Below are 26,877 nucleotides of genomic sequence, written 5' to 3'. Positions count from 1 at the left end.
AAGATTTTTTTCCCTAATGAATTTATTACGAATATAAGCAGTACTAACTGGTTAGCGATAGAAAAAGTCAAATACAAATAGAATCTTAAAACATAAAAAGTTCTAAATCAATGTAGAAAATAACCGGAATGAATGGCTGGGGCAGGTGGATTTTACAAGGTATAAATCCTATGTTTTAAAATCTGGATTGTCTGGATTAATTTTCTAGGCAGAAAAAACACATTTAGGGTGACCTAGATTTATCAAAAAGCTTTAAAGAAATGTTATGAGTTCTTGCTCATTAGTTTTTTATTTCATTTTTTATTTAAGAAGAAAAAGAAGATAAAGTCCCAAGACAAATTGGCCAGTGATTGAAATTGAAAATCCCTTCAAAATACTTGTATATCTGAGAAAATTCTGGCATTGTAGTATGATAACTCTGGAAGATTGTGGAAAGATGGGATTCGCCCATGAACACAACCATCTCTCAGTTTATAGCTACATTAACAAGCAATATGCAGCAGTAAGAACCAATCTGCAGAGCAAAGCTGATCATTCTGAGGACTTGATGTTCACATTGGTCTGAACTTGAAATTAGAGTCTGCAGAAGGAGGTTTTATTGACCTAATTTTGACATAGTTCAATAGACTGAACAGTGGTTATCATTAATGAAGATTAACTGTCCTTCTGGAAAGCATATTCTCTTTTCATTTCAGCCAAAAGCAACCCAGTTCACTTAGCCCAAGACCCACTCCACAATGAGCAAGTGTGCTAAGTGGGAATAATTAGTAGATTCATTTCACAAGCTGACTCTTGACTGAAACCAAAATGTTCATGTGTGTATATCCTCGGGCTGCTACTTAGACAATACTGTAGTAGAGGCAGAGGATAGGGCAGGGGAAACTCCACCTCAGAGTGAGCATTGTGCTTTTATTACACTTGAACAGGTCTGTTAAGGGTTTCTGTATATGCAGACCTTAATAACTGAAAAGCCGTGCTAATTCTGGTCATCTGGCTCACTCCCAGTTGTCCACAACCTGCAGCAGTCTTTGCCTGTAATGTATTTTTGAGCTATTATTTCTCATAGTATAAAACTAATCAGCAAATGCAGTGCAAAACATAATGACAATAGTCTTAAGTCACTATCAGCTTTTTCACTGCTTGTATGTATCAAAGTTTTCTAGTTTCTTGAACTTGTGCGGGAGATGTCATTACTTTTCTCTCTTTATGAGCTAGTACTGTTCATCCCACTTCTTCTCTGAGATTAACCATATACAATTAATCAGAGCAGGAACTGTTAAGAACCTACAAAACAAAGAAGTATCATTTGAGAACATAGAACAAGGGCCAATTATAATTTCCAAAACTACTGAAAACCTGCAATAGTCAAGCTTTAAAGGGAGTTGCTGGATGCTCATACTCTTCTGAAAATCGTAATTTTTTATGTAGACATAAACACTTAGCATAGGAACTTTCAAAAGTACCAAGGGGAACTTGCTCAATATAGCTAATTAATTTAAATGAGAGTTAAGTGCCTTGTCTGTTTAACTGCTTTTGAAAATCCCACTATGCTTCCGTCTGCAGTTTTCACAATATAAATACATCGGAAGACTTGCCCTAAAGTGATCCAGAAGTTCAAATGTTACAAAACTAACTTTAGGGGATCTTAACTTTGGGCACACATTTCTAAAGAAGATTCTCATGTGGGAAAGAAACTGTCAAAGTGGCCAAAGTCAGACAAAAGAAACACGGAAGAGAAGGTTCTTTTTGACATTGAAAAAGGATTAAGTTCTGCATCTCTTCAGCTCTTACTGATTAAAATGTCTGAGTCTTCAGCATTCTTGATACTGCTCAGACCCAACCAAGGCTGAGCAGGTTTCAGATTGTTTAGTAGCCTTGGGCAAACATGGTTTCTGGAAGACTATTTTGTCACCTCATTTTCATGAGGTGCACACCAGATGTCCTCTAGATCCAGTTCACTACAGTATATTACTGTAGTAATTACTGTAGAGGCCAAGTTCATTGCTAAATGTATCTGACATCATCTAACTCAACTGGACTGGGATAGCCTAGCTCTGTACCTATTATTAGCAATGGTTTATTCATTATCACAATTTTATTTGAGTAGCTTCTCTGAATTTGGAAAGTGTCTGATAGGTCGATGTGCTGTCATGAAATACCTCACATTTCCCTAAGATGCAGTTCCATTTCCTACTATTCCAATACTTACCAGAGTGAAAACATCTGAAACACTTTGACAGCATGTCTGTGAGACATGTATTCATTTCCTGTGAAATGCATCATGATACAAAAAGGGAATGGCTTCATTGATATTTTCAATGGGCATAAAAATGATCTCTACATGAGATATCTGCCTGATGGGGCTGCAATTTGCTTTAATGTGCAGCATTAAGATTCACAGTTCACTAAACCATTAAAATACAGACAAAATGCCATTTCATATCAAAACCAAATAAACACCTCTGTCCTTCATGAACATTACAAACATAATTCACTCTAATATCTAATAATAGAGCTGAGAAATTAATGATTTGAGAACTCGACTAAAAGAATACAAGATTGACATGATGCAATACAAATAACCCATTCACATTCCTGGAACCCACATTCTTCCAATAATCAGGCAACTCATTCATTTAGCAATGCCCTCAGCAACTGGAGAAGACTGATCAAAAATGTTATTAATAGGTCAAATATAATTTCTGAATTATGTGTCCAATATATATGTACAAAACCACTCTGTTTCCCATTCCTAATTATCATGGAGAAACTTTTCACTTACTTAATTCAGCAACCCATGAACAGTACAAATACACCTGGAAAACCTTCAGGGAGTTTTTAGGAGTACATCTCTTTGGTAATATTTAAATGTTTCTGATTATGCTATATTATCGCTTGCAAGACTTTTCATTTCTCTTTCGAATCTTAGAGCCAGATACTCATTTAAAAAATAAAAAAATCAATGTTTAATTGTCTTATTGCAACAAATGAAATTATGTGATTTCTGAATAGAGAAATGCAAGTGGTAATTATAAGAGTTGTGGGAGCCGACAGACATTGTATTTTCCAATCTGTTTCAGAAGCATTAGGAGTCTCACATATAAATTCATATGACTTTCAGTAGATATTCAGATTCTTAGCTATAATAATGACAAAGAACTGAAATATCACCTTCAACTATCACCAGGATTTTTTCTTATTTTTGTCTCAAGCTTCTGGAAGTATTTACCTTCTGAAAAAAAGGTCCATCATAGGAGCATAGCAAGTGAGTGAATTAAGGGAATTTAATCTAGTATTTAGATTTTTTAATTATCTTATATATCTATTCTCACAGTTAAAGTCTTTAATGTACCTTTTCCAATCAAGTCATCTGAACCATTAAAGTCCAAAATTAAACTGAAACTGGTTCAACTGAAGGACTTCATTATGAGTCTAAATATAATGATCATTGCATTCCATCAGCCAGACAGACTTATCCCACTAGAGAAAAGCTGAGTATACTTACAGACTAAACTTACAACTATTTAAGCAGGCATGTGCAGAAGGGAAATAAGTCAATGACAAAAAATACAATCTATATTAAAATAAAACAAAATAAAACAAAACTGAGAATTATTCCAGATTGCCATGCCAGTATAAGATCACTATCATTACCAAATTTGCCATAATTGCTATAAATTGTTTACATCATTCACCCTATACAGTTGTTTTCTCTAACAACTTAGATGTCTCTTTCTGGAATTTTAGACATAGATATTCCAAGAATTCTGCAAAGAGCATGGAATTATATCTCTGGTTTTAATATGTACTGGTTAAAAAATAATGCAGTCTAATATCAGTTTGAGAAGGAGTGTGAGAAGCTTGATGGGTATTAAAGGATCAGTCTGAAATATTACAAGACAAGTCATTTTTTGTGGTTTTTTTTAAGATCAGAAATACAGATTGTTCTAAGAATCCAGATGGAAGCTGATTTCTCCTAATTGTAAATCTACCTGCTCAAATTTCCTCCTAGGCAAACGATTTACCTCTCTCACAGGTTTCTTAAAGGAAAAACAATTAAAATTAGCATCATTTTTATTTGAATGTTTACATTTGAATATTTATAAATTATTTACATATGTATGTATATACAATTATTTTTATGCAAGTATGATATAAAATGTTCAGGAAGGAAGGAAGGAAGGAAGGGAGAAAGGAAGAAAGGAAGGAAGGAGATAGTGGTAGTGGTGCAGCTTTGGTCTCCAAGCCAAGACACAGCCCATATGACCCTGATACAGTCTGAGTCCATGACCTTGGGCAAATTATTTAACTTTCTTGAACTGGAAAGAAGCTGTCATATATACAGGCATAGAGACACTTTAGTTGAAAATATGAGTTAAAAGTTCAAATGTGAATATAACTGATGTCCATCTCTCAGGTTCGGAAGGGTTTTTGCCCAACAATTACTTATAGTTTAGAAAATTTGACTGAAACAACTTTTACTTTTAGAACTGAGAAATATGTTCTCAAATAATCAATACCAAAAACATCATCATAATTCTGTGCTTTCTCAGCATGTCATAATCCTTCTTGTCATCTCCAGATTTTAGAACTGCAATATCACCAATCTCTGGAATTACTAAAATAATTGCATTTTATTGTTCTAAACTTATTAACAAGTCATTCTTAGATAGGGAAAAATAATTATAGGGAAGGATGTTCCAAAGTAATACATAAAAATTAGAAAGAATGCTATAAAGATATAAAGACTCTTATGTTCATAAATAGAAAAATTTAAATACTTGCCTTGCTTTATTAATGCAAATATGTTATTTAGTGGGCTGATACTGTAATTTTACCTCAAAGAAACCAACCCTACTAATTAAGTCATATAATTCATGAGTGCTGAATACTAAAAAGAGGAACACACTGTGTTAATCTAAAACAGGAAATAATTATACCATGGTATCACAATATACAGAGAGTGTTTATTAGTGCTATACAGTCTTAAAACACTAGCATTTATATGACTTGGGATCTATCTTCCTTTTTTCTTTTTAGTTGGTTTTGGCTTTTTTGTTTTTTGTTTGGTGGGGTTTTTTTGATGCTTTGTGTTTTTTGCTGTTTTGTTTGGTTGGCTGGTTTTGGTTGTTGTTGTTTGGGTTTTTTTTTTTACTTTTACTCTTCTCACATTATTTGGTTTCTTCCTGCAGAATTGCTGGCCCTAGCAGGTACTTGGTACAAACACAGGAGGAGCTGCAGTGTAATACCTTCTTCAATTTGCCAAACAAGAAACATTAATGTGAATGGAATACTTGGGAAATATAATTGCCCCAAGCCCAGTGCTGCTGTATATCCCTTCAATCTGTGCCAGGTACCTTTCAACCCCAATAGTCCCCAGATTCTTCCCCACTTCACAGCTCAGTGTAGAGAAAAGATTCTTCCCAACTTCACAGCTCAGTGTGACACAAGGGCTTCAGCACAGTTGCCATTTGAATTTAAAAGAATTTAATACAGATTTATTTTTTTTTAATTTTAAGATGACATCAGTTCAAAAATCCCATTGTTTCATGAAAAATATTCATCATGGCATGCTTTTAATTACTGAATTGATTAGAGGTGAGTCTATCAAAACATGAGCTGTTGTACACAAATCCCTTCATGATGGGCAGTTAAACAAATGCACTGGGCTAGACTTTCAGCTGATTTAGTTCAGCCCAATAAGTTTAGAACCATTATGCTAACACGTTATTATTTCTTAAGGGGATGACCTGTCATTTTTTGTTATCTTTAATTATTTTGAAATTAGAAATCAGCCAATCACACAAAGCCTCAGTTCAATATGAAGAAAAAGATGATGGTAAATTTAAGTTTTAATCCTCCCCCACTATTTTTAAATGGTTTAATCTTCTTCGTATTTCTTGTTCAGAGCAAAAGATGCTGTGTACATGCAATGAAAAGTGAATGCTTCTGAATTCCCTTTTGAACCTGCACAACCCTTTCTGCAAATTAATACCAACACATAGATAATATGATAACACATTATTTTTATTCCCACACTGCTCACAAACCAAGATGTCAATTGCACTAAGGGCTATACAAATCTACAAGAAAAAATTATGGTCTCAATTCCAAAGAATTCACAGTCAAAATGTAAGATAAAGGAGAGCAGAGTATTGGCAGAATACAAAACAGACCTTCCTAAGACTAATCAGGAAAAACAGATCAGTGTGAGAGTCAGCAGCCATCTCAAACAATCAAACAGGGGCTTTCTGAAAAAATTTGCCCAAAAAGAATTTTAACTATGTAACTGAAAGAAGAAATCAGGGCAATTTTGTGTCTATTTACTGAACTTTCCATCCAATCATATGCAACACTAAGAGCACAAAGGCATTGGCTTCATTAGTGACCATACAAAGAGCAACATAAAACAGAGATGAAATATCCTGTGTATCTTAGCCTCTAAAAAATGATTCAGCAAAGTGAAGCACTTGAAATTCTGGGAAAAGTTACCCTCGCCTCAGCAACCTTCATTGACTCTGACAGGGGAGCAGACAAATTCAGCTGAAATAAAGGGATCAAATTTATTTACTTGTCTCAAAAATAAGAGGCACTATACCTAAACAGTTCCTGACACATTTGTCCAACCTGTTTTTAGGAAAGAAAAGCTGTAGTACATTATACCTGAAACACATCAAACTCCTACACCAGGACTCTAAGATGGTTTCCCACTTTAATGGCACATATCTTATTTTCCACCTCTTCTTCATGAAGAGTCAGATCTTTTCATGCTAAAGATTTTGAATTTTCATTACTATATAAACAAAAGAAATCACACTGGTCCTTTTAACACAGTTTCAGACATGTTGCAAAATCACATACACAAAAAGCATGAAAGTCTGAGCTAACTCAGAACAGGCAGAAAACAGACTGTATTTTACACTGAGATTTCCAGCAGCAGGGGAAGAGCTTTCACTGCCAAGTTTGTGCTGTTGTTTAGAATGAAGAGTCAATAATTAAATTTAAAATTCTGCAGAAAGACCTAGTGATCTGGCAGGAACAAAAACAAGCATGCGGAAGAAGTTTAAGCTAGAGAAAATGCCACACAACATGTTTAGTCAGGGGGAAAAAAAACAAACCAAACCCAAAAATACTTATTACTAAGGAAATAATGGTGAAGATTTTCAAAATGAGAGAAAGTGAGGGGGCTTCATATGGACTGAAAATATTGGGATTTATTTTATAATATATATAAAAGAACTGAGTAGATAGAAAACTCTTGAGACTTCATGGGGAAGTATGGAGAATTTGCAAATGGGAAACCTAGTGCTTACATGCTGAAAAAGGAGGGAATGAAGAAGCCAGGGAATTATCAATCATTCATTTTGACTTGGGTTCCAAGAAAAATTCTGAAAGAAATAAACAAACACATTTCAAAAACACAAAGAAAACAAACAAGACAAGTAACAGCCAAAAGGGATCTGTCATCAATGAGCTGTCACATTTCCTTCAGTGAGAGGGTAACAGGCAATGTGGATGAGAGACAAGCAGCCAGGTGTCATTTATCTTAACATTAGAAAGATTTTTGACAACATCTCAAATTACACTCTCAGTCATAAGCAACCTAGTGAAACAGATTTAGCCCCTAAGGGCTAGGTGCAAATTGTATCAGAAAGAAAATTTGTAGTTGATTTACTATCAGAAGAGAAGGGGATGGCACTGGGTGTGGTCTAGAAAGGTTTATTGCTTGTCTTCTACTATTCAATATTTGTAATAACCACTCATTTTGTCTGGATCATAAAATAGAGTATATGGTGATCAGAATTGGGCAGTAACACTGGAAAAGGCTGAAGCTATGCTGAAGGTCAGAATACTTATTTCAGATGATACTGCAGAGTCTGAAAAAATGAAGCATACAGTTTAACAGGGACAACTAGCAGTACATTATGGGTCGGGAAGGACGGAGGTGGCAGCTCTTCCGAAGAAAAAGAGATCTCAGGGCTCCAGTAAATTGTGATACATTGAACCAATGTCATGCTCTCGCAAAAGGGGCAAATGCCAGATAAATGCAGATAGATACAACAGCCTTCCCCCTCTGCTCTCCACTCATGACTACACAAAATTATGTTTCTCCTGTACTCTGCACTAGTGAGACTGCAGTCAGAACACCTTCTGAAGGTTAGGTCATTGTGTTTCCCTTTAAAGGAGAATCAAATGGGGAGTCCAGACGAAATCAGCAAAGATCAGAAGCACGTCTAGAAAACACGATCTGTGTGACTAAATTGAACAAATTCCTCTTGTATAGCCTGAAGAAATAACATAGCCTAGGAGGTAAAACAGCAGTCTTCAAGTACATGAAAAGGATGAGGATGTGCACAACGTACACTGAATAAAATAAGCTATAGGCTTAAATTACAGCAATAAGAAGTAAAGTTAGTATTTATAAGACATTTCAGAGAGATAAGAGTAGCTAAAAAATGAAAGACAATGCCTTCAGAACCTGCAAAAATCTTCACCCTTAAAACAACATAAGTGTAGAAGATGTTAACTTTATCCAAGGACTAGAAAGTCTCTTGAGATTCCTTTAGCTGTCTTCTGTAATGCAAAGGAAAATATCAAGTACTAAATATTTTGAGAGCAAATAAAAATATTGTAACTAGGCTAAATAAATAGGAAAATAAAAAACTTTACTCTCTTAGCAGCTAAATTCTTTAGGCCGTCTTTTGTGATTTTACAGAATACCTGTTTAGGAAAAAAGTATTTACAATAATAAAGTAAACAAGAAATTGAAATGCTCCTACTTTTTCTATATCTTGCATAATTAATGATGCATTTTAAATATTGTGCGGTAAATTGCTTTTGTTTACAGGAAAATGCTTCTCTAAGTGTTAGGGAAAGAAAATCTCAGCAAAAGAAATCACTGCTGCAATAATAAACTGTTTCCCACATAAGGGAACTTAAATCAGTTTGGGATATATTAAGCATCTAGCATGTAAAAAAAGAAGTTCAGATTGGAGTCCTATATGTGAATGGAAAACATGTAGAGAAGTTGTCCTTACCTAGTAAAGTGATGCACAACCTGAAGCAAAAGATCCTAAATAAGTAACTGGGTTTATAACTCAATAAATGTTTCATGGATTCCTTCTAGAGCCCTTGTAAAGACATAGACAGTCTTGTTTCACTCGCAAGACCAAGTATAGGAGTCCAGTTGATTGTATGCCTCCTAGCATTTGCTCAAGGGATACAGGACATTGCCTCTGAGGGGATTATTAGCAGATCAAACCCACCAAACAAATGAAAACCAGAAAATTTTAGAAGTGATGCCCCAAGTCTGAATCACTTATGCAAAATCAATATTTACAGCTCACCTGCTCTAACCAGCCCACAGTGCTGGAGATTGTCCCTCCTCCCAGGGCAACCCAGTATTTAATTATCCTCATCCTTAGAATCTTCCAGCATGTCTCCATTAGATATCTCTCACTGTAATTCAAAACCACTACTTCTCCTAACAGCCAAATTAACTATGTCTAACAGTTTGTTCTTTTCCTGAATAATCCTTTCTGTATTGGAAGAGATTAACATAACAGCCCTCAGTGCAGATTTCTTCAGACTAAACAACCCTAGTTTGCTCAATCTTTCCCTAAAGGCATACTTTTAGATGGCTGATCATTATAATTGCTTGGAGCTGGACTCTCTCCAGCTACTTTACTTTTCCAAGTGAAGTCACAGTTCTGCTAAGGAGCTCACAGCACTGAGGAGAACAGATGAATTACATCACAAGTCTAGGAGCTCCCTGCTGCAATGGCCTCTGGTGATGCAAATCAGTTAACCATTCCAAAGCTATTGCAAAGCATTTTGCCAAAGTTTTCCATTAAAGGAGAGATCACTTAAATTCCTGCAGTTACCAGAAAGAGCACTGCAATCCTCCTTTTTTGACCTAGTCATTTCAAGTGTATTTTATTGACATATCCAACACTAAATCTGTTTACTGCAAGCTGAAGTTACAATTATATTAACTATGCATTCTTTATTCTCTGCCTTAAGCTGTATTAACATCACCACTAGATCTAGTGATACCATTTTGGATATTCAGAAAATAAATAATTCCATATCTTTAAATAACTTTTTTTTTTTAAAGTGTTTGGGAATTTATCAGGATAAAAAGACCTGAATAAATATTAGATGACTATCCTAAAGTAATTAAAATAATATTAATGCAAGATGAAGAGAATTGCAGCAAAGTGAACAGAAAAAAATTATCATAGAGTAATATTCTGCTAACTGCTGGTTATTCTCTTTCATTATATAATAACCATTGAAGGCTTTCTTCATTTTCCATTTCATGTTTTTTAATTTAGTGGTAGACTTCTATTATGTAACACAAATGAACAATAATTAATTTAATCATTTAATCTACAATTTTTTTCTAAGGACTTTTAAACAATTTGTTTCAAGATTTAAAGGGCAGCTCAATTTTCAAATCACAAGACATATATGAATTTCAGGGTGGAGGGGAAGGAGAAGGGGGAAGAGACTGGGGAAGAAACATGCTCATACTCCGGTTTCACCCTAGAACCTCACAAAAACAATTCCCTGCAGACTTGCTGAAACTACCTGCTCTGCCAAGTAGCTGTTTGTCAGTGCTAAAACTCACATTAGCTTTTACCAGGGGAGTAGCTAACCCTGCTCTGAAGTCCCATACATGAATGCAAAACTCTCCAGGAGTTCCTTTAAAAACTCCTGAATTTTTATTGTTCTATCACTTCACACTTTTTTTTTACTGTGAAAGAGAAAATAATATTTTAAAACATAAGTGCTATGTCATTCCTTTCCCGTTGGTTGAAAAAACAGGAATACTCTTGGTCCTGTTGGTTATGGCTATTCAAAGAACAATTCATTCTAATCATACCACTTTTACAAAGGATGAACACAAAAAGCTATAAAGTGTCTACCACCCACTCAAGAATCCTGTGACAAATTCACAGCCAAACATACAACTGCAACTTCATGCTTCATTTGAGGAACCTGACTTTCGCTCACCACGACAAGGTGAGAAAATGTCACTATTCATCCTAACTCTCAAGCAGAGACTGTTTCACTGGCAATTTACTATCATTCTAATGAAGAAAAAATGGTTATTCAATTTCAGGATATTTTCTCAGCAGCTTTCTTTTATCCATTTTCTTTTTTGTTTTCTTGTTTGTTTTTTTCCAGAGAATCAATCAGGAAGTCTGTTTCATTGACAGGGAAAAAAGACTATTAGGACCTAAGAAGTGAAAAACTTCAGAAGGAAGACAAGTTGTCATTCTTCTTGGGTTCTACTAACGTCATTGGTTCTTGAATCCAGGTTCTGTTTTGATTTTCAGTCATGTCTGAAATAGCTTCTGTATAATATGGCCACTTCTTAAAATCATTTAATGCTCTTTCAACATCTGTATTCAGCCTATTTCCTCTCTATTACAAAGCTTTTTATGTCAATACAACCTGTAACCTTTCAATATCATGAAATCCCAATTTTATTCAATGGTTCTTGTATTTTTTGTCTTTTCTTCTCATCTACTGTAGCTTGTTGACTTATTTTTTTAACCTAGAATTGATCCTTAGCAAATTCAATTTTCATATTGACCTTAGACACCAACAGTAGGGAAGAACAAATCCTGAGTCATACTACTTGACCAGTGCTAAGATGAGGACTAGTTTTGTGAAACCTAACTAGTCTAAAAACTTTAATTGTCTCTTCTATTTTCAGCCTTGTGTAGAATAAAGGAATAAAGGAGCAATGTAATTTTGAGAAGAATAAAAGAATTTTTGCTTGTCTTACTGAGTTTTAACCCAGCATCAACAATCTTCAGTCAGATAACATGGGTTTGTTAGAGTGAAAGTTTGAACTCTACTGCCCTATTACATGCAGGCAGAAAAACATCCTGCAGGCTGTATGATTGTCATATTTTGTTTATAGATATAATCATATACAACACTAAGTGCCTTGTGTGTTTCATTGTACTGTGTTCTTTCGTTAAACACAAGGCTTCGGTTCAGCATTTTAAAAACATCTATCAGTTATATAATAGCTACCACAGGAAAAAAAAGAGGCTTTCTGACTTTTTTTAATGAAAAATAGTGGCCTACAGCAAAGCTTGAAACTTATTTAATACAGTTATGGAAAACATCAGAAGTTTTTTGAGTCATTTTCTTTTACCATGTCACAAGAAAGGGAACTAATGCATTTTGAATCTGTAACTTCCAAAAATAATTAACTAATTTCAGTGTTGATGGCTTACTTCAGTATTAGATACAAGACATGAGGCCTAGAAAAAAAGAGAAATCAAATACTGATTCAAATCTCTTCAATATCTGGCTGCCTGAAGGGAAGCTCACTGTCTGTGTGAGGTTCTCAATTTTTACTAGTTCACCAATCACTGTGCTTAAGGCTGATGATGGTTATGGCTGTCTCTCTGATAGTTCATCACATCAGTGTAATTTTAATTTATAGTTTTCATCATAAATCAAGATCATTATGGAAAAATTCATGCCCCTGAGTAATTTATATCCTCAGTGCATACACTCCATAAATCTGAAAGCTTATGCATATTATTATTTCTAAGAGAACGTTAGAAATCTGCTATTGTAAAATCTCTTTTTTATTTTAACAGAATTCTTGTGCTCTGATGCAAAACAAAACAAAACAGAACTTGCAAAAATCCCAGACCAAACAACAAAACTCTCTTTAGAATTTACTGTTTTCACCTGAAACAGTCCTGAGTTGAAATCAACCTGAAAGATCATCTAGTTCCAGCCCCTCTGCAGTGGGCAGGGATACCTTTCACTGTGTTGAAACTCTGAGGTTGCTCAGAACCCCATCCAACCTAGCCTTGAACAGCCTCTAAGGAAACATGCAGGATTTTTATATGCTTTGGATTTTTCTAAAGGAATAGTATCAAAAGTTGATATCTACTTGAGCATTTTAACTGCATCAGCTAAATGTGTGATTTTGAAATCACCAATAATTGTGTCTGCCTGAAGACTCATCCATCAAAATCACTAACGTGGAAGAATATGGATTTATATCTACATATTTTTTCATATTGGGGTCTTTAAACACAGATTTTGGTAGACAAAAACAATGTATAAGATTGAAATGCAATCTGAGATTGTTTCAAACTCTATTTAAAAATATGTGGGTGGTTTTTTTTAAAAGTCAAATATTAGATTTTAAAATTCTTTAACCTATTAGCTTTTCTTTTTCCATCTGGTATTTATCTTTAAAAACTGAGCATTTTTAAGAGGAGAAAAAAAAGGTTCAGAAATGAACCAGAACAACCTGAATGGGTTTCTAGGGAAAGCAACTCAAGAGCTCACTGTTAAAACTTTAGTACTGAGACAATTTCCATCTACTGCCACTGACAAAAGCCACCAGTTGACATCTCAGTCTAGCCCTTATAACAACACATGCAATGTAGAACACAGTTTCTAAGGGTGAATTCATTATTAATCATAAAAAAAAAGAACTTCAATTCAAATCATAAGTGCAAGGAAAAGCAAGCTTGTTTCTAACAACTTTCCTTGTACAGATATTACATGGTTGAGAGCTCAAATTTTCTAAACGCACACATTTGTAGAGAACTTTTACGTGTGACCTGGTATGCAAAATCCTGTTGCAATATGAATAAAACATAATTTTTGCAGGAACAGCTACCTTTGCCTGAATTTTTATTCATCATAAAAACCAGAATATTTATTTTGGAAAAAAGCATTTTAACTATCAGAATTCCCTGAAAATTAAGATAAAGAAGATAAAGAAAAGAAAATTATGAAAGTAAACAACAGAAAACACTGACAGTTAATGTATCACCAATAAGCAGAAGTTATAAGGCAATTATTTCCTCCTTTAAAATCATACTAAAAGTTTTAAAGGTTGTTTCCAGCACATTATGATCACTTAGTCAGGAAACCTTGGAGAGTAAAAGGACTTTACTAAAAGAGGCATAAATTTACATGGTCAGAATCATCAGACAATCAAGTTTTTTGAGATTATTGTTCGACATTTCTAAATACTTGCTTTCAGAGTTTCCTTGTGTCTGTCAAAGACTGAGATACCTTATTTGAACTGGAGAATCATGAAAAAATTTAAATTTGGAAGATCATTATTGTTTATTTAATTTATGTACTGTATCAGCATTGTCATGCATGTGTTTGTTTTGCAAGAATTACAAGAGCAGGACTGATCAGTAGTCATGAAGTGCCTGTATCTGGGAGCTACAGTTGCTTCAGAGGAAATGCAAAAGGTCAGTTAGCCTAAAGGAAAGCATTAATGCTACTGAAGAAACCAGCATCAGAGCTGGAAGGGTCTCTGCAGCTGGTGAAGCCTGCTGAGACTGAGCCCCTTGGGGAGTGTGATACAGAGCCTTTATCCACACAAACCCAGCACTTGCTGCCCACAGGGAAAACCAGCACTGCATCGAGAAGGAACAAGTCTGAAGCTTGACAAGGACCCTGCAGAGTCAGTGAAACTTTGAGGAGCCAGAGACATCAGCAGAGCAACCCTGAATCCTGGGGGATGGTGGCCATAGACAGATCGGGGCTGGATACCAGGTGAAAAGCCACAGCCCAGACAACAAAGCTGCAGCCAAAACCTGATATAAAGTAGCAAAGAGCATATTAAGGAAGAGGAAAATAGAAAAACCTAGCTTACAAATATTCACTAAAAATAATAGTTACCTGTATCGTCATTAAAAGGAAACTAGACGAGAAAGGATACAGAGGGGGAAGTGTTACATTTTAAAAGCATCTCCTTTAAGGAACAGCAGGGTAAAAATTGCTCTACCATCTTAATACTGCTTCACTTTCAGTAAATATAGATGTTTTCACAGAAACTAATGAAAACATCCACTGTGCTCCCTATGATTCATTGGCAATCAAAAGCACTTCCTAATTTGCAATATGATGATCCTGGAGTATTGACAATCATTCAAAAAGATTACTTGGTTTTAATATATTTTGTCTAGTGAGAGGAGGTAACAGCTTTGCCACAGCAGATCATCATCTGTCATAGTTGCCATCAACACCTGCTAAGGGTTTAGTGAATGTAGAAGCAGGGGAGCTAGCCCTGGGTGCCTGCTTGCATCCTGGCCCGTGTGTGCAGCAGAGCAGGGCTGGTGGAACAAGAGCAGGACCCTGGCACAAGGCTGGGAGCAGAAGCCTGCACTGCAGGGCACTGTGCCAGCCCTCTCACAGGCTCACAACTCCACACAGCAGACAGCGCTTGCACGAGAGTTTGAACAACCCATTGGATCCAGCACATGAGCTCATGGAGATGAAAAAAGAGAGCTGAAAAACATTCTAACACATCCTTAAATAATGAGAGTTAATGAGGGGCATTGTAAGATAAATCCTTTTGATTGGATTTGTGGTCAATGTGGTTAGCATGGTGTGGTTTTGGTAGTATGAGAAGCCATCAATCCAATCATATTTCAGAGTTCCCACAAGTACATATACATGAGGCAGAAATAATGGAACTGAAAAACTACAGACTTAATGAAAGATTTAGAAGTCCAGGGGGAGAGAGAAAAAGGCAGATCATAATGGAAGTAAAACTGAAGCAAATTTTTTGGTAGCTTTTAGATATTACTATATAAATGTTATGTTAGTACTAGCATTTGTCCAAAATGTGTGTATCAGTTTTTGAGTTCATTTAATAAACACTAACTTTTCAGAAAAATGTAGCAATTATCCAAATCTGGAATGTATTCCATAATAGTTATGATATGGATCTAACTGTTTTTCAGCAATTAATGTTTAATATTAAACTTTTCCAACCAGTTTTGTTTTCTTTAATGCCTTTCAACAGACAGATATCAGGTTAGTGAAGCAAAATAACACTGCCACACGATCTGCAACACACAGCTTCTGTTGGTAGGATTTTTTTCTGTTTGGGCAGAATAACTAAATAAATGAGTCCCTGACAAGTAGTTACAGATATTAAATTGTAGATATGCTAAAGTGGTTTAACAGCTGTGGATGAAAATGGGGAGCTATCATATGTGCTATTGTGGATAGCACTCAGATAATTATTGCAAAATAGTCTGAACAGGAGAATAATCTGTAAATATTTCCTACTGTCTTTGTTACTCTTCATCAGGAACCACTCACATGGAAAACCAGAGATATTTGAAACCTTTTTGTGGTTTGATTGAATTCACTGCATAAACTCACTTTGGTGTATCTAGTCATCAATTCACACTGTTGCCCTTCTCATCAGCCTTTAGCAAAACAGCACTGGTATTTCACATTTACAGAGGTAACCAAATGGCTAACACAATTCAAGTATATTGCATATCTAATAAGGAAAGATTAACTTCATTTTTCTTTTTCTCTCTTTGCATAAAGATGTCCTCCAGAAAGAAGTGCCTTTGACCCAAAAAATTATCAAATTAAACTTTGATGCCTATCTGTCATACAAATACTATGTAATATATCCTCTGAATTTTGTTGGGATGGCAATTTTCATATAATATATGCATATAATATATGCATGCAATATAACTCCATGCACAGGTAAAAGTTAACTACCCCAAAACTTGTAAAACACATTAAGACAGCAATTAAAAACACCATCTAAGGATGGGTAAATGATGTCTTTTTATTCCTTCTGCTATGAAGAAATAAGGGACAATACAAATCCTAGTTATTTATATAGAAAAACACCAAAGTCTCCTTTTATATTCAAGGAAGACTTTTATTGCAGTAGTTCATCATCCCAATGTTTTAACTAAATCAGAAGTGGTTAGAATCCAAACTTGTCTTCTATGAAACATATTTCCTTCCTCTTATATTATTTGAAATACCTGGGCAATTTACCTGTCCCTATCATTTTGTCTAATACCTTTTTTAAAAGGTTTATTATTTTCCTGCCTAACTTATTAATCACTCTGAGGAAAAACAGATGTAAAATGATTCTAAAATATATTCTGAAGGAGCTGACAAACCATCTGACTTGAAAGTATAAAGAATTTGGTTCAGATTATTGTGCTATCTTTTACTGTCTTCTCAAGAACCGAGGCGAAGTGCTTTGTTCTGCCAACTGACAGAGAAAAAAATAATATTTTTTAAGAGTTTAAATTAATTTACTACTCAAATGAGCATTCTCCAATGTCAGTAACACAACCAAATTGGTAGAACCATAGAATCATTTAGGTTGAAAAGACATGTAGGATCATCAAGTCCAACCACTGGCTTAACATGGCCAAGTCCACCATGTCCCTAAAGGCCACATCAGCATATCTTTTAAATACCCCCAGGGATGACGACCACTTCCCTGGGCAAACTGTTACAATGCTTAATCACCCTTTCAGTGAAGAAAGTTTTTCTAATGTCTGATCTAAACCTCCCCTGCTGCAACTTCTAGTTTCCCCTGTCCCATCACTTCTTTCTTTCAGGTAGTTTTAGAGAGCAGTACATTCTCCCCTGAGGCTCCTTTTCTACATAATAGAATAATGAAGCCCAGCTCCCTCAGCTGCTCCTCACCAGAGCTGTGCTCCAGACCCTTCACTAGCTTCATTGCCTTTTCTGGACACTCCCCAGCACCTCAATGCCTTGTAGTATTCCAGGGGAAACTTATTGCACTCTACCAGAAAGAAGGTTGTAGACAGGTGGAGGTCAGTCTTGTCTCACAGGTAACAAGTGATAGAACAGGAGGAAATGGTTTCAAGTTGTGTCAGGACAGGTTTAGCTTTCACAATAGGAAAAACATTCTTCCACTGTAAAGGTGGTCGAGCGATGGAATAGGCTTCCCAAGGAAGCTATGCATCACCATCCCTGAAGAGATTTAAAAGACTTGTAAATGTGGCCTTTGGGACACAGTTTAGTGGTGGTCCTAGCAGTCTTTGATTGAGGGTTGGACTCAATGACCCTAGAGGTTTATGCCAACCTTAACGATTCTATCAGCTGCAGCTTCTCCAGCATCAAGTACCAAGGGACAACTTGTTCTTGCTGGCCTCACTATTTCTGATACAGCCAAGATGCCATTGGCCTTCTTGGCTGCCTGGGCACTCTCTATCTCTTAATCAGCTGTGTCAACCAACACTCCCAGGACCTTTTCTGCTGGACAGTTTACCAGCCACTTTGCCCTCAGACTGTAGCGATGCCTGTGGTTGTTGTGACCCAAGTGCAGGATTTCACCTTGTTGAGCCTCATGCAGTCGGCTGTGGCAAGCAATCCAGCCTGTCCACAGCTCTCTGCAGAGCCTTCTTACTCTCCAACAGATCAATACTCCTGCTCAACTTGGGTCTCATCTGTAAACTTATGGAGGGTGCATTTGATCACCTTGTCCAGATCATTGTTAAAGACCTTAAACAGGACTGGCCGCAGTGCTGACCCCAGGAGAACACCACCGGTGATCAGCTGCTAACTGGACCTGACTGCACTCATTGTCATCTCGGGATGGCTTGGCCCTCCAGCCAAGATTTTACCCAGTGAACAGTGTGCCCATCCAAGCCATGAGCAGCCAGTTTCAGCAGGACAATACTAAGGGAAATGGTGTACTTACGTTTAGATGAAGTTGATTACTCCACTGACCAATTACTTTGTATTCTGTACTCTTGTTGGTGATTTGATACTGAAAAATATCATAGCGCCCAGGAGCATCTCCATTTTCATTGAAAACAACAGGTGTTCCAGCACTCCCTGAAAAAATATTAAAAGCAATAACCAACTTTAAAGCGATTTTTAAAATATATATTTTTAAAATAATAGTTAGAAATTGAACAGGTTCTTCATAAAGCAAGTATAGTATGACAATAAATTCAAAAACCTCCCAGACACAAAATGTATGCTATTATCATCATCATAAAACCTATCCTATGATTCTATAATATAATCCTTTGCAGTCCTTTTCTCTGGTTGTTTGGTTGGGGTAGTTTTTGTGTGAATTATAGAACATTAGGAAATTCTAGGATAAAGCAGAAATGAAGAAATTTCTTTTGATATGAAGAAAGACATAATTTCACTTTAGGATGCGTATACTTGGCAGTAGCAAAATATAGCAATATTGTAATGAACTATATTAAAAATTTCCTCATTAAGTACAAAAATATAAATATGATCAACTTGGGAGCCAATACTCATAAAAGACCTTGAGGTACAAATGTTTCTATTGTGTCACAGTTAATATGCCGTTTCTAGCACTGACCACCTATGCAAAAGTATTTTATCAAAATAAATAAAGTACATCAGCTGTGCTCATAGCTCTCTCCTCTATACATGACACTACCTGACAAAAAAGGCCATTGCTGAAGCTGTCAAAAGTTATAAATTGACACTGTTCTTACTTAGATCAACAAAATGTTCAAAGATTGAAAACTACACATCTACCTTGGCAACCAGACCAGCCAAATTAGAACACATCTTGATGGATTCCCTCAAGGTGACATCAAGGACCTGCACTAGTGCAGAGACTTTTCAAAAACTGTACCTCTTTCCCAGATTTTTATATATAGGTGAATCATATTTATAGTTGAGGTCCATTGAAGATAAATTCAAGTATGCTAATGTTCTATTTCAGTGACTGGAGATGAAATTTATCTTTACCAGGGGGAAAAACCTAAACCAGCACAAAATGCCCCCACAATGTTTCCATGTTTCTCCATGTGAACATCCAAGAAAAAATCAGCTAGCTCATAGTAAATTCCTTCACTATAACACATGTTAATGTATCATCTAGAGGCACTAAGTCCACTGTGAGTGGTTTACAGAGAATGAAAAAACAGCTTCAATATCTGGGTACCTATCAAGAAGAAGTAAGCCAGCAGAAGTAGAACCATCTACACACTCCAGGATTTCAACATAAATTCTTCTCGTGTGTCTGTCTGTCTCTCTCCCATGAAGTATTTTGTTCTTTAATGCATTCTTCTTTGTATAACAGCTTTTGTATAAAAATGATATCCAGTGAAATAAACAGTGTTTTGAGAGTGACAAGTGGCACATTAAATACTGTGCCAATGTCACAGTTCTGCCAGAAAAATTCTGGCTGCAAATATTGAACGCGAGCAACCATGGAAGAAGAGTATCAAAAATTATGTGTGGCAAAGTCTTAAGACCCCATGAAGATAGAAGAGACCCAACAGAAATTTTTGGAAGGCTCTTCATGCTTTGCTCCCAATTCTTTTGACAGAATGAAGGGCAAGAAAAATCCCAATCTACAGTTTTTCAAGCAATAAAATTATTCTTCACTGCTCACACAGCAGGTTGAGGCAATACATTTCTTCCACCCAAAAAACATATACTCAGCTGTTGTTGGTACATAGTCATGGAGGTAATCTTCAAAACATTACTCTGTAGTTACAATAGAATTCATCTTTCCACTCAACAGCATTTGAAGACCTCTTGGAAAAACTGCCATCTTTATGAACAGATAGGAAAGGTCCTTGGTATCCCTTAAGACCAATGGGAACTTAAAACATTATTATGCTCAGCAATAGGAGTGTGAGCTTTTAATATATGTCTGGCATTACAAATATCTTGTGGTGGTTATGGTTGGAATAAAGTTAATTTTCTTCATAGTAGATGGTATGGGGCTCTGATTTGGATTTGTGATGAAAACTGTTGATAATACAGGGAGGTTTCAGCTATTTCTGAGCACAAAATCAAGGTGTTTTCACCTTTTTGTCCCACTCCACCATTCAGGAGGCTGGGGATGCAGGAGTTGGGAGGGGACACAACCAAGACAGCTGACCCCAGCAGACCCAAGGGATATTCTCTACCATGTTCATGTTCAGCATATAAAGCTGGAGAGGAAGAAGGGGACATTTAAGGAAATGGCATTAAGTCACTCTTATGCGTGATGGAGCCCCATGTTCCTGAGGATGACTGAACACCTGCCTGCCCACAGCGTGTGGTGAGTGAAGTCCTTTTCCTTTGCTTATGTGGGCAGCTTTTGTTTCACCTATTAAACTGTCTTTATCTCAACCCACCTGTTTTCTCAATTTTACCCTTCCAGTTCTCTTCCCAACCCAGATGTTGGGGGAGACAGCAATTCTGTGTGATGCTCAGCTGCAGGGGTTAAACCACAACACATGTACAAAGAGAGAGAGAAACTGACCAGTCCAGATCATCTTTCTTTTTTGGTGTAGTGATGTTCTCAGTCAGTGCACAACAGCATCTCATCCAGTGCACCACAGTCAACAGGGACATAGCAACTTCCTAAATTCAGCACCCTCTCCAACTGAGTCCAGCAAGATTTTTCTCATGCGGCAAAAGTCAAACAACCTTTGTCAAGTTAATAAAATCAGGCTTGATAAAAGCTGGAATAAATGATAGAAGATTTACATTCCCTAACACTGAGAAAAAAACACTATTCCTTTGTTAAACAGCAGATTTTAGAAAGTACAGTAACAGTCACAATAACTGCTGTAAAGTAAATGTGATTGTGTTGTAGCAATGCTGCTGTATATTCTGTTAACAAGGAGACTATTACTTTAATCCATGTATTATTATATTTGTGTTCCATTGTGGAATAAAACATTTAATGAACTATAATTAGGAGGTATGCGTGACTGGATTGTGCTAATAAATCATGAAAAAAACCTGTGGATTTGACCAGGGGTTTCCAAAATAATGAATGCAAGATGGTAGCAGGAGTCTTGAAAGTGTAAGGACAGAATGAAAGTGTAAGACAAACTAGATGTCTCAAGGCTATAAGCAAACCACCAAGGGTTAAATGGTATTCTTGAAAAATGTTAATCTCATCTGAAGAAAAACATGCCCTGGTGGATGATCCGAATGACCAGTGCATCTGAGAATGGACAGTCCTCAAATTGAAATGGTTTTCTAAGAAAATATATTTTGTTGGATAGTCCATCGAGTGGACTAAAGTGCATACTTCTGTGGCAAATATGATTAACACTGTATAGAGATCAGATAATAAATCATGTGGAGAAACACTGTAGCTGACCATAACAACTCCTCATGTGAGGAGGCAAACCTGGATTCAGTATACAGTACTAACAAGTGCCATGGAAGTATACAGATGTGTTTTTTTCTGATAACCAGATATGCAGAACTGAGCACTCTTGATATGTGGTACTGCCCCACACACTCTGTCATTGCCATTGCAGGGAATTGCATCATAATTTAAGCTTAAGATAGAGAATATTTAAATGCTCCTCTTATTGAACATTGAGGTCTGCCTGCTGAACTTAAATTTAACACACTGCTGAAAGTAACACAAAATATAACAAAGACCTGTGGTAGTGAGCCAGGACTATATAAATTCCAGCTTAGATAAAAAGTACTTTGGGAAACCACAACAAGCAGTTCTTGAGTCAGGTATTTATATTAGAGAATGAACTTGGCTAGCTTCATTTGGGAACCACATTCATTGGAAACCATCATAGGAAAAATGTTACTTTTGCTGAGGATAAATGTTCCTGTAATGCTAGTGTAGACCACCATTAAGAATAGAAAGCAGGCTACTTTTTAAAAATCAATTTCACCGATTAAAATGTTTAATATATTTTTAAAGCAAATATTTAATAAAATAGCTAAAGAGAAGTGAGGGAACTATGTCTTTGAGCCTTTTTCGTATTTTATTCTACATGTGGTTATGTTGCCATGTGTAATTTTAATTCATGAATGACTCAGGTAATTGTATTCAATCTGTCACCATTTTAACTAAATTTTATTTATTCTGGATGTCAAAAACAGAAGCACCTGGTAGAATTTCCACTCTATAATTCAATCTTGGCTAACTATGGAAAATCACATGTGAGCTTCTATATTCTTCATCTCTCCTCCAGGCCAGTCTTTTTTGGTTTGGGTTGGGTTTTTAAATATAAACACATAGTTACCTACTGATTTTGAGATCAGTTTCAGAAGTATCTCTTTGCTGAGCAAAGGACATACTTACAATTTTTAGGTATAAAGTAATGAATGCTCTGGTACTGAAAGAAATTCTTCCTCCTCCTTCCCACTTTGCAGCAATCAGTGTTAAACAACCCTGGGTGTTAAACAACCCTGGGTGTTAAACTAGCACCTCAGCTAGATACTTCAGAATGTTTCTGTGACCTCAGCTGTTTGTGAGCCCTTCAAAATGCAGGTTAAGCTAGCCAGAAAAGTTATTTAGAGAAGAAAAAATGGTAAAATGTATGAGGTTTTTAAATCAGATTCAAGGCTGTGATGGACCCTTTTGAATTTTCACTTCCTTACACAGATAAAAAGGAGGACCCTTTCTGATAAGCAACTGTTGCAGTACAGGTCCTTTGAGCACCGGACTTGAAAATTCACATTCTTCTGAAGAAATCTTTAAATATGTCCCTTGATATTCTGGAGATGCTGCTCAGCAACTACTTAATCCTTCATATGCCTACTTTGTAAAGCTACATTTCACATGATTCTAAAATATCTCCTCTTGTACTGCAGACTGTAGTACTAAATCCCTGTGAGGTTCCAGTGTGGACTTGGCCAATGCCTTCCAGAGAAATTATCTTTACATTTCAGGAAGTGAAAAAGAAGTGGATTGACTTGTAAACCACAAATTCATATGTAGTACTGGCCAAGTGTATATAAAAGTTATTAATATATAAAAGTTCTTAAATTAAGAACAGCACTGAGCCTTATTAAAAAAAAAAAATTAAATTCAATCAAATCCACACACTTAGATTCTTATTATACCTTTAAAATCTTTTAAAATATTTCTTTATTATGAGACCCTGCTACTTCAGAACTTTGCGAAATGTGTACAAAAGTGGTTGTGCTGATAAGTCTCACAACTGCCATTGACAGCATATTCCAACTCCAGTGGAGCAGATTTCATTATAAAGCTTGATACCAGATACAAATCTTTTATTTCTGAAATCATATATCTATGGAGTGATACTATTTTTTTTTCTTAATCTGAAATTAAAATTACTTAAAATGAGTCTTCATCCTTTGAGCTGTTCCACATAAACTACTTTATCTGCTATGAATCTAAAGAAGTAAGCCTGGATTCAAGGGTAGGCTTAGGAGAATTGAAGTCAAGCAGTTATATAGTGCACTGTAACACAATTAACTCTTGTGTATTAAAACGTCAGAGTACATCAACTCTTAGCATTCAGCTTTATGGAAAGAAACTTCAGATTTATAGAATCAACTCTTATTTCATTAATTCATGCAAATAGTTTCAAGTACTAGAGTTAAGGGTTCAGTTTTGTTTTTGTTTTTTTTTATGTTCATCTCATCCTAATCAGCTTTTAAAAGGGTAAAAGTACTACAGAGATGTACATGAATTAAATTGTTCTCAGGAAAGCATAAGGAGGGAGAATAACTTTTTGAACTTTCAGTACCACAAGTTCCCATAAAAGAAAAATGGATTTGTAAAATTAAGCATGATGTTTGTCAATGAGACAAATTAAATAGGTTGAAATGGAATAAATGGAAAGAGAAAATACAGGCTTTTATTTAAGACAAAAAAATAAAAGCTGACAGAAAATTATAAACAACTAATCAGAACAAGCAACAGTTAATTTGTGATTGTCAGCTTGTCAGAGAAAGAATATACAGTGTACCGAGCTATGTGAGGTTTGTGATAAATGAAATTATTTAGCCATTATCTGCTCAATCTCCACACAGCAGATATTTTCATACAATGAACATGGTTACTAAAATAAAAACAATGACTGTCTTCCAACTATTCAAAATCTGAAAAGACTTCTTTTCATGCTTACCCTACATGTCTCAGTGCAGGATTAGGACAATAAAACAGGATTTTATCCAGTTGGAGTTAGCACAGACCTTTACTGACATTTTAAATATCCTAAGATATTGGATACATCCACGCAGATATGCAGAATATGCATATGACAGAGAATCTGTGCTTTTCTGAGGCAGCAGCTGGAGGCCAGATGGATACCCTGGGGTATCTTAAATGGTATTTGATGCCCATGTTTAGGCAATTTATCTTACTTACCACAGGGTAAATTCTGACTGTTCACGTATGAATGCATAAAATAGAATGAAAGAAAAACTAGAAGTGCTACAAGAAATGAATTATATACAGATTTGGGGCATATGTAATACAAATTATGGTGGTGCCTTTTACAAGGCTTATAGAGCAAGTAAAAAAAAATTGGTATTGAAATAAACTGATATAAATCCATTCCAGGTCAGGCAGTACAACTTTACATTTTTGAAGCTGATGGACAACACCTTAAGCTGTGATTTTGCACAGAAGTGTATAATTTATTTGATAGCTTGGTCCTCAGCATAGTGAAGAAATTAAAATTGTGTATTTCTGTGAAAGGAACAGTTCATTCCACTCTTGTATAATATCACTCAGAGTAAGTACCATAAGCACATGGTATTAAAAATAACAAATAATAAGTAGAGCTTTTTTCCTTACAGAATCTATTAGAGCTTCTTCCCACATCAAGCAGAAAGACATGCATCATAAAACTTACCCTGAAATGAATAAAATTCTGAGATGAGACTGAACTCTAGCCATCAACAGTATAGGAGTAGTAAAAAGCAATTTGCCCCATCATTAATTAGTTGGTCTAACAGTGGTTATTAAAAGCAGTGATCTAAATGCAGACTCTGGTTCATGCAGTTCTTCAGCTACAACTTAAAAGAATTTACAGGAGAAAAACTCATCTACATTTTTCTTGTTCCCTACATTCTTTCCCCCAGCATCTGCTATTTGACACTCTGTCATGGGGTAGCTTTACCTTTAAGACAGCTGATATACAGCAAATATACTACAGTGTTGAAATTTTTGTTCTTACCCTTTAAGAAATAACCCAGAATACAAGAACACAGAACTCTAGCTCCTCTACTTACAGAACCTTGAGTCTGCTACCAGAAAATATGTATGCCTGTAATATGACTGAATCACAGATTAAACTTTGAATTTTGCCATAGAATTGGGAGGGCAGTTTTGTGTCTCCCAGTCTGGACTCAGCCTGATGTCTGCTCAACAGGGCTATGCCTTGACCTCTTCCAGTGGTGGGGCAATGCTACGTGAATGACCTTCCCTCCTCCACTGCTAACAGGGAGAGGTAGGAGATGTAGATGAGCTACTTCACAGGTAGGTGCTACAGAAAGGCAGGAATTATCACTGTGGCCTTGTCAGAAGCCTCCATCAATCCTAGGAAAAGAAGGTGATGAATGAGGTTCTGATGGGGAAGGAGCTACTGAAGAACAGAAAACGAGCCCCTTTGAACCTCCCCTGCCACCTTAGCTTTGTTCCTTTCACCTCTGGAAAAAAACCAGCTCTGTCCACATGTGGGAGGGGGTTTTGAGGAGGAGAGAAGGGAGAGAGTGAGACAAAAAGCTTGCTATTCCCTACATGTAGCCAAAAAAGCTCAGTGCTACCAGCACATTTGAAAGAATACAGCCTTTTTATTCTGTACTCAAAAATCCATAGAGACAGGTTTCATCTTAAAATCTACAGCATACATTGTCTGCCAGAGAAGATTGATTCAGTTCTACAGCTGAAGAATCCAGCAAGTCAAAAAAGCCGACAGGCTCAGGGAACGGATATTGTAAGGAATGGGAACAGATCACTCAATCCCCTAAAGATCAACACATGGTATAAAATTCAACTGAGAGATAAATACTACTCTAGTAACATACTAAAATAGTAGCAGGGTGATATGACATTATCTAGTACAAGCTAACAGCTTGTACCGAAAGAGGAAGTTTTAAGAGGGTGGTTAGGTTTCTCATATAAAAATGTGTGAATAGATATAAAATATAGTTTTGTTTGCACTGTATTACAGACTGGATAGTATCAAATACTCTTTGGTGGAAAATGGTCATTTTAGTGTTATCAATTACATGTGCATATTTTGGTTTTAAATGTTGTGTTTGGGCATTCTTTCTTTTTAAATATATTTTGCAGCACACATAGTAACAAGCACATTTCAT

General features: G+C 36.0%; 1 protein-coding gene across 4 annotated transcripts in view; it reads right to left on the bottom strand.

The window, feature by feature from the left end:
- Nucleotides 1-26,877, bottom strand: part of GRM8 (glutamate metabotropic receptor 8) — a 307,818-nt gene that overhangs the window by 44,986 nt on the left and 235,955 nt on the right. For all 4 annotated transcript variants that reach the window (XM_015627896.2, XM_015627894.2, XM_033514645.1 and 1 more), the window contains exon 8: nucleotides 18,524-18,660. In XM_015627896.2, coding sequence (XP_015483382.1) covers nucleotides 18,524-18,660 — 137 coding nt within the window. The remainder of the gene's footprint in view (nucleotides 1-18,523; nucleotides 18,661-26,877) is intronic.

The sequence above is a fragment of the Parus major genome, chromosome 1A (assembly GCF_001522545.3).
Source record: "Parus major isolate Abel chromosome 1A, Parus_major1.1, whole genome shotgun sequence".
NCBI classification, from domain to species: domain Eukaryota; kingdom Metazoa; phylum Chordata; class Aves; order Passeriformes; family Paridae; genus Parus; species Parus major.
The sequence above is the reverse complement of the archived record's forward strand: the minus strand, read 5'-3'. Positions and strand labels throughout refer to the sequence as shown.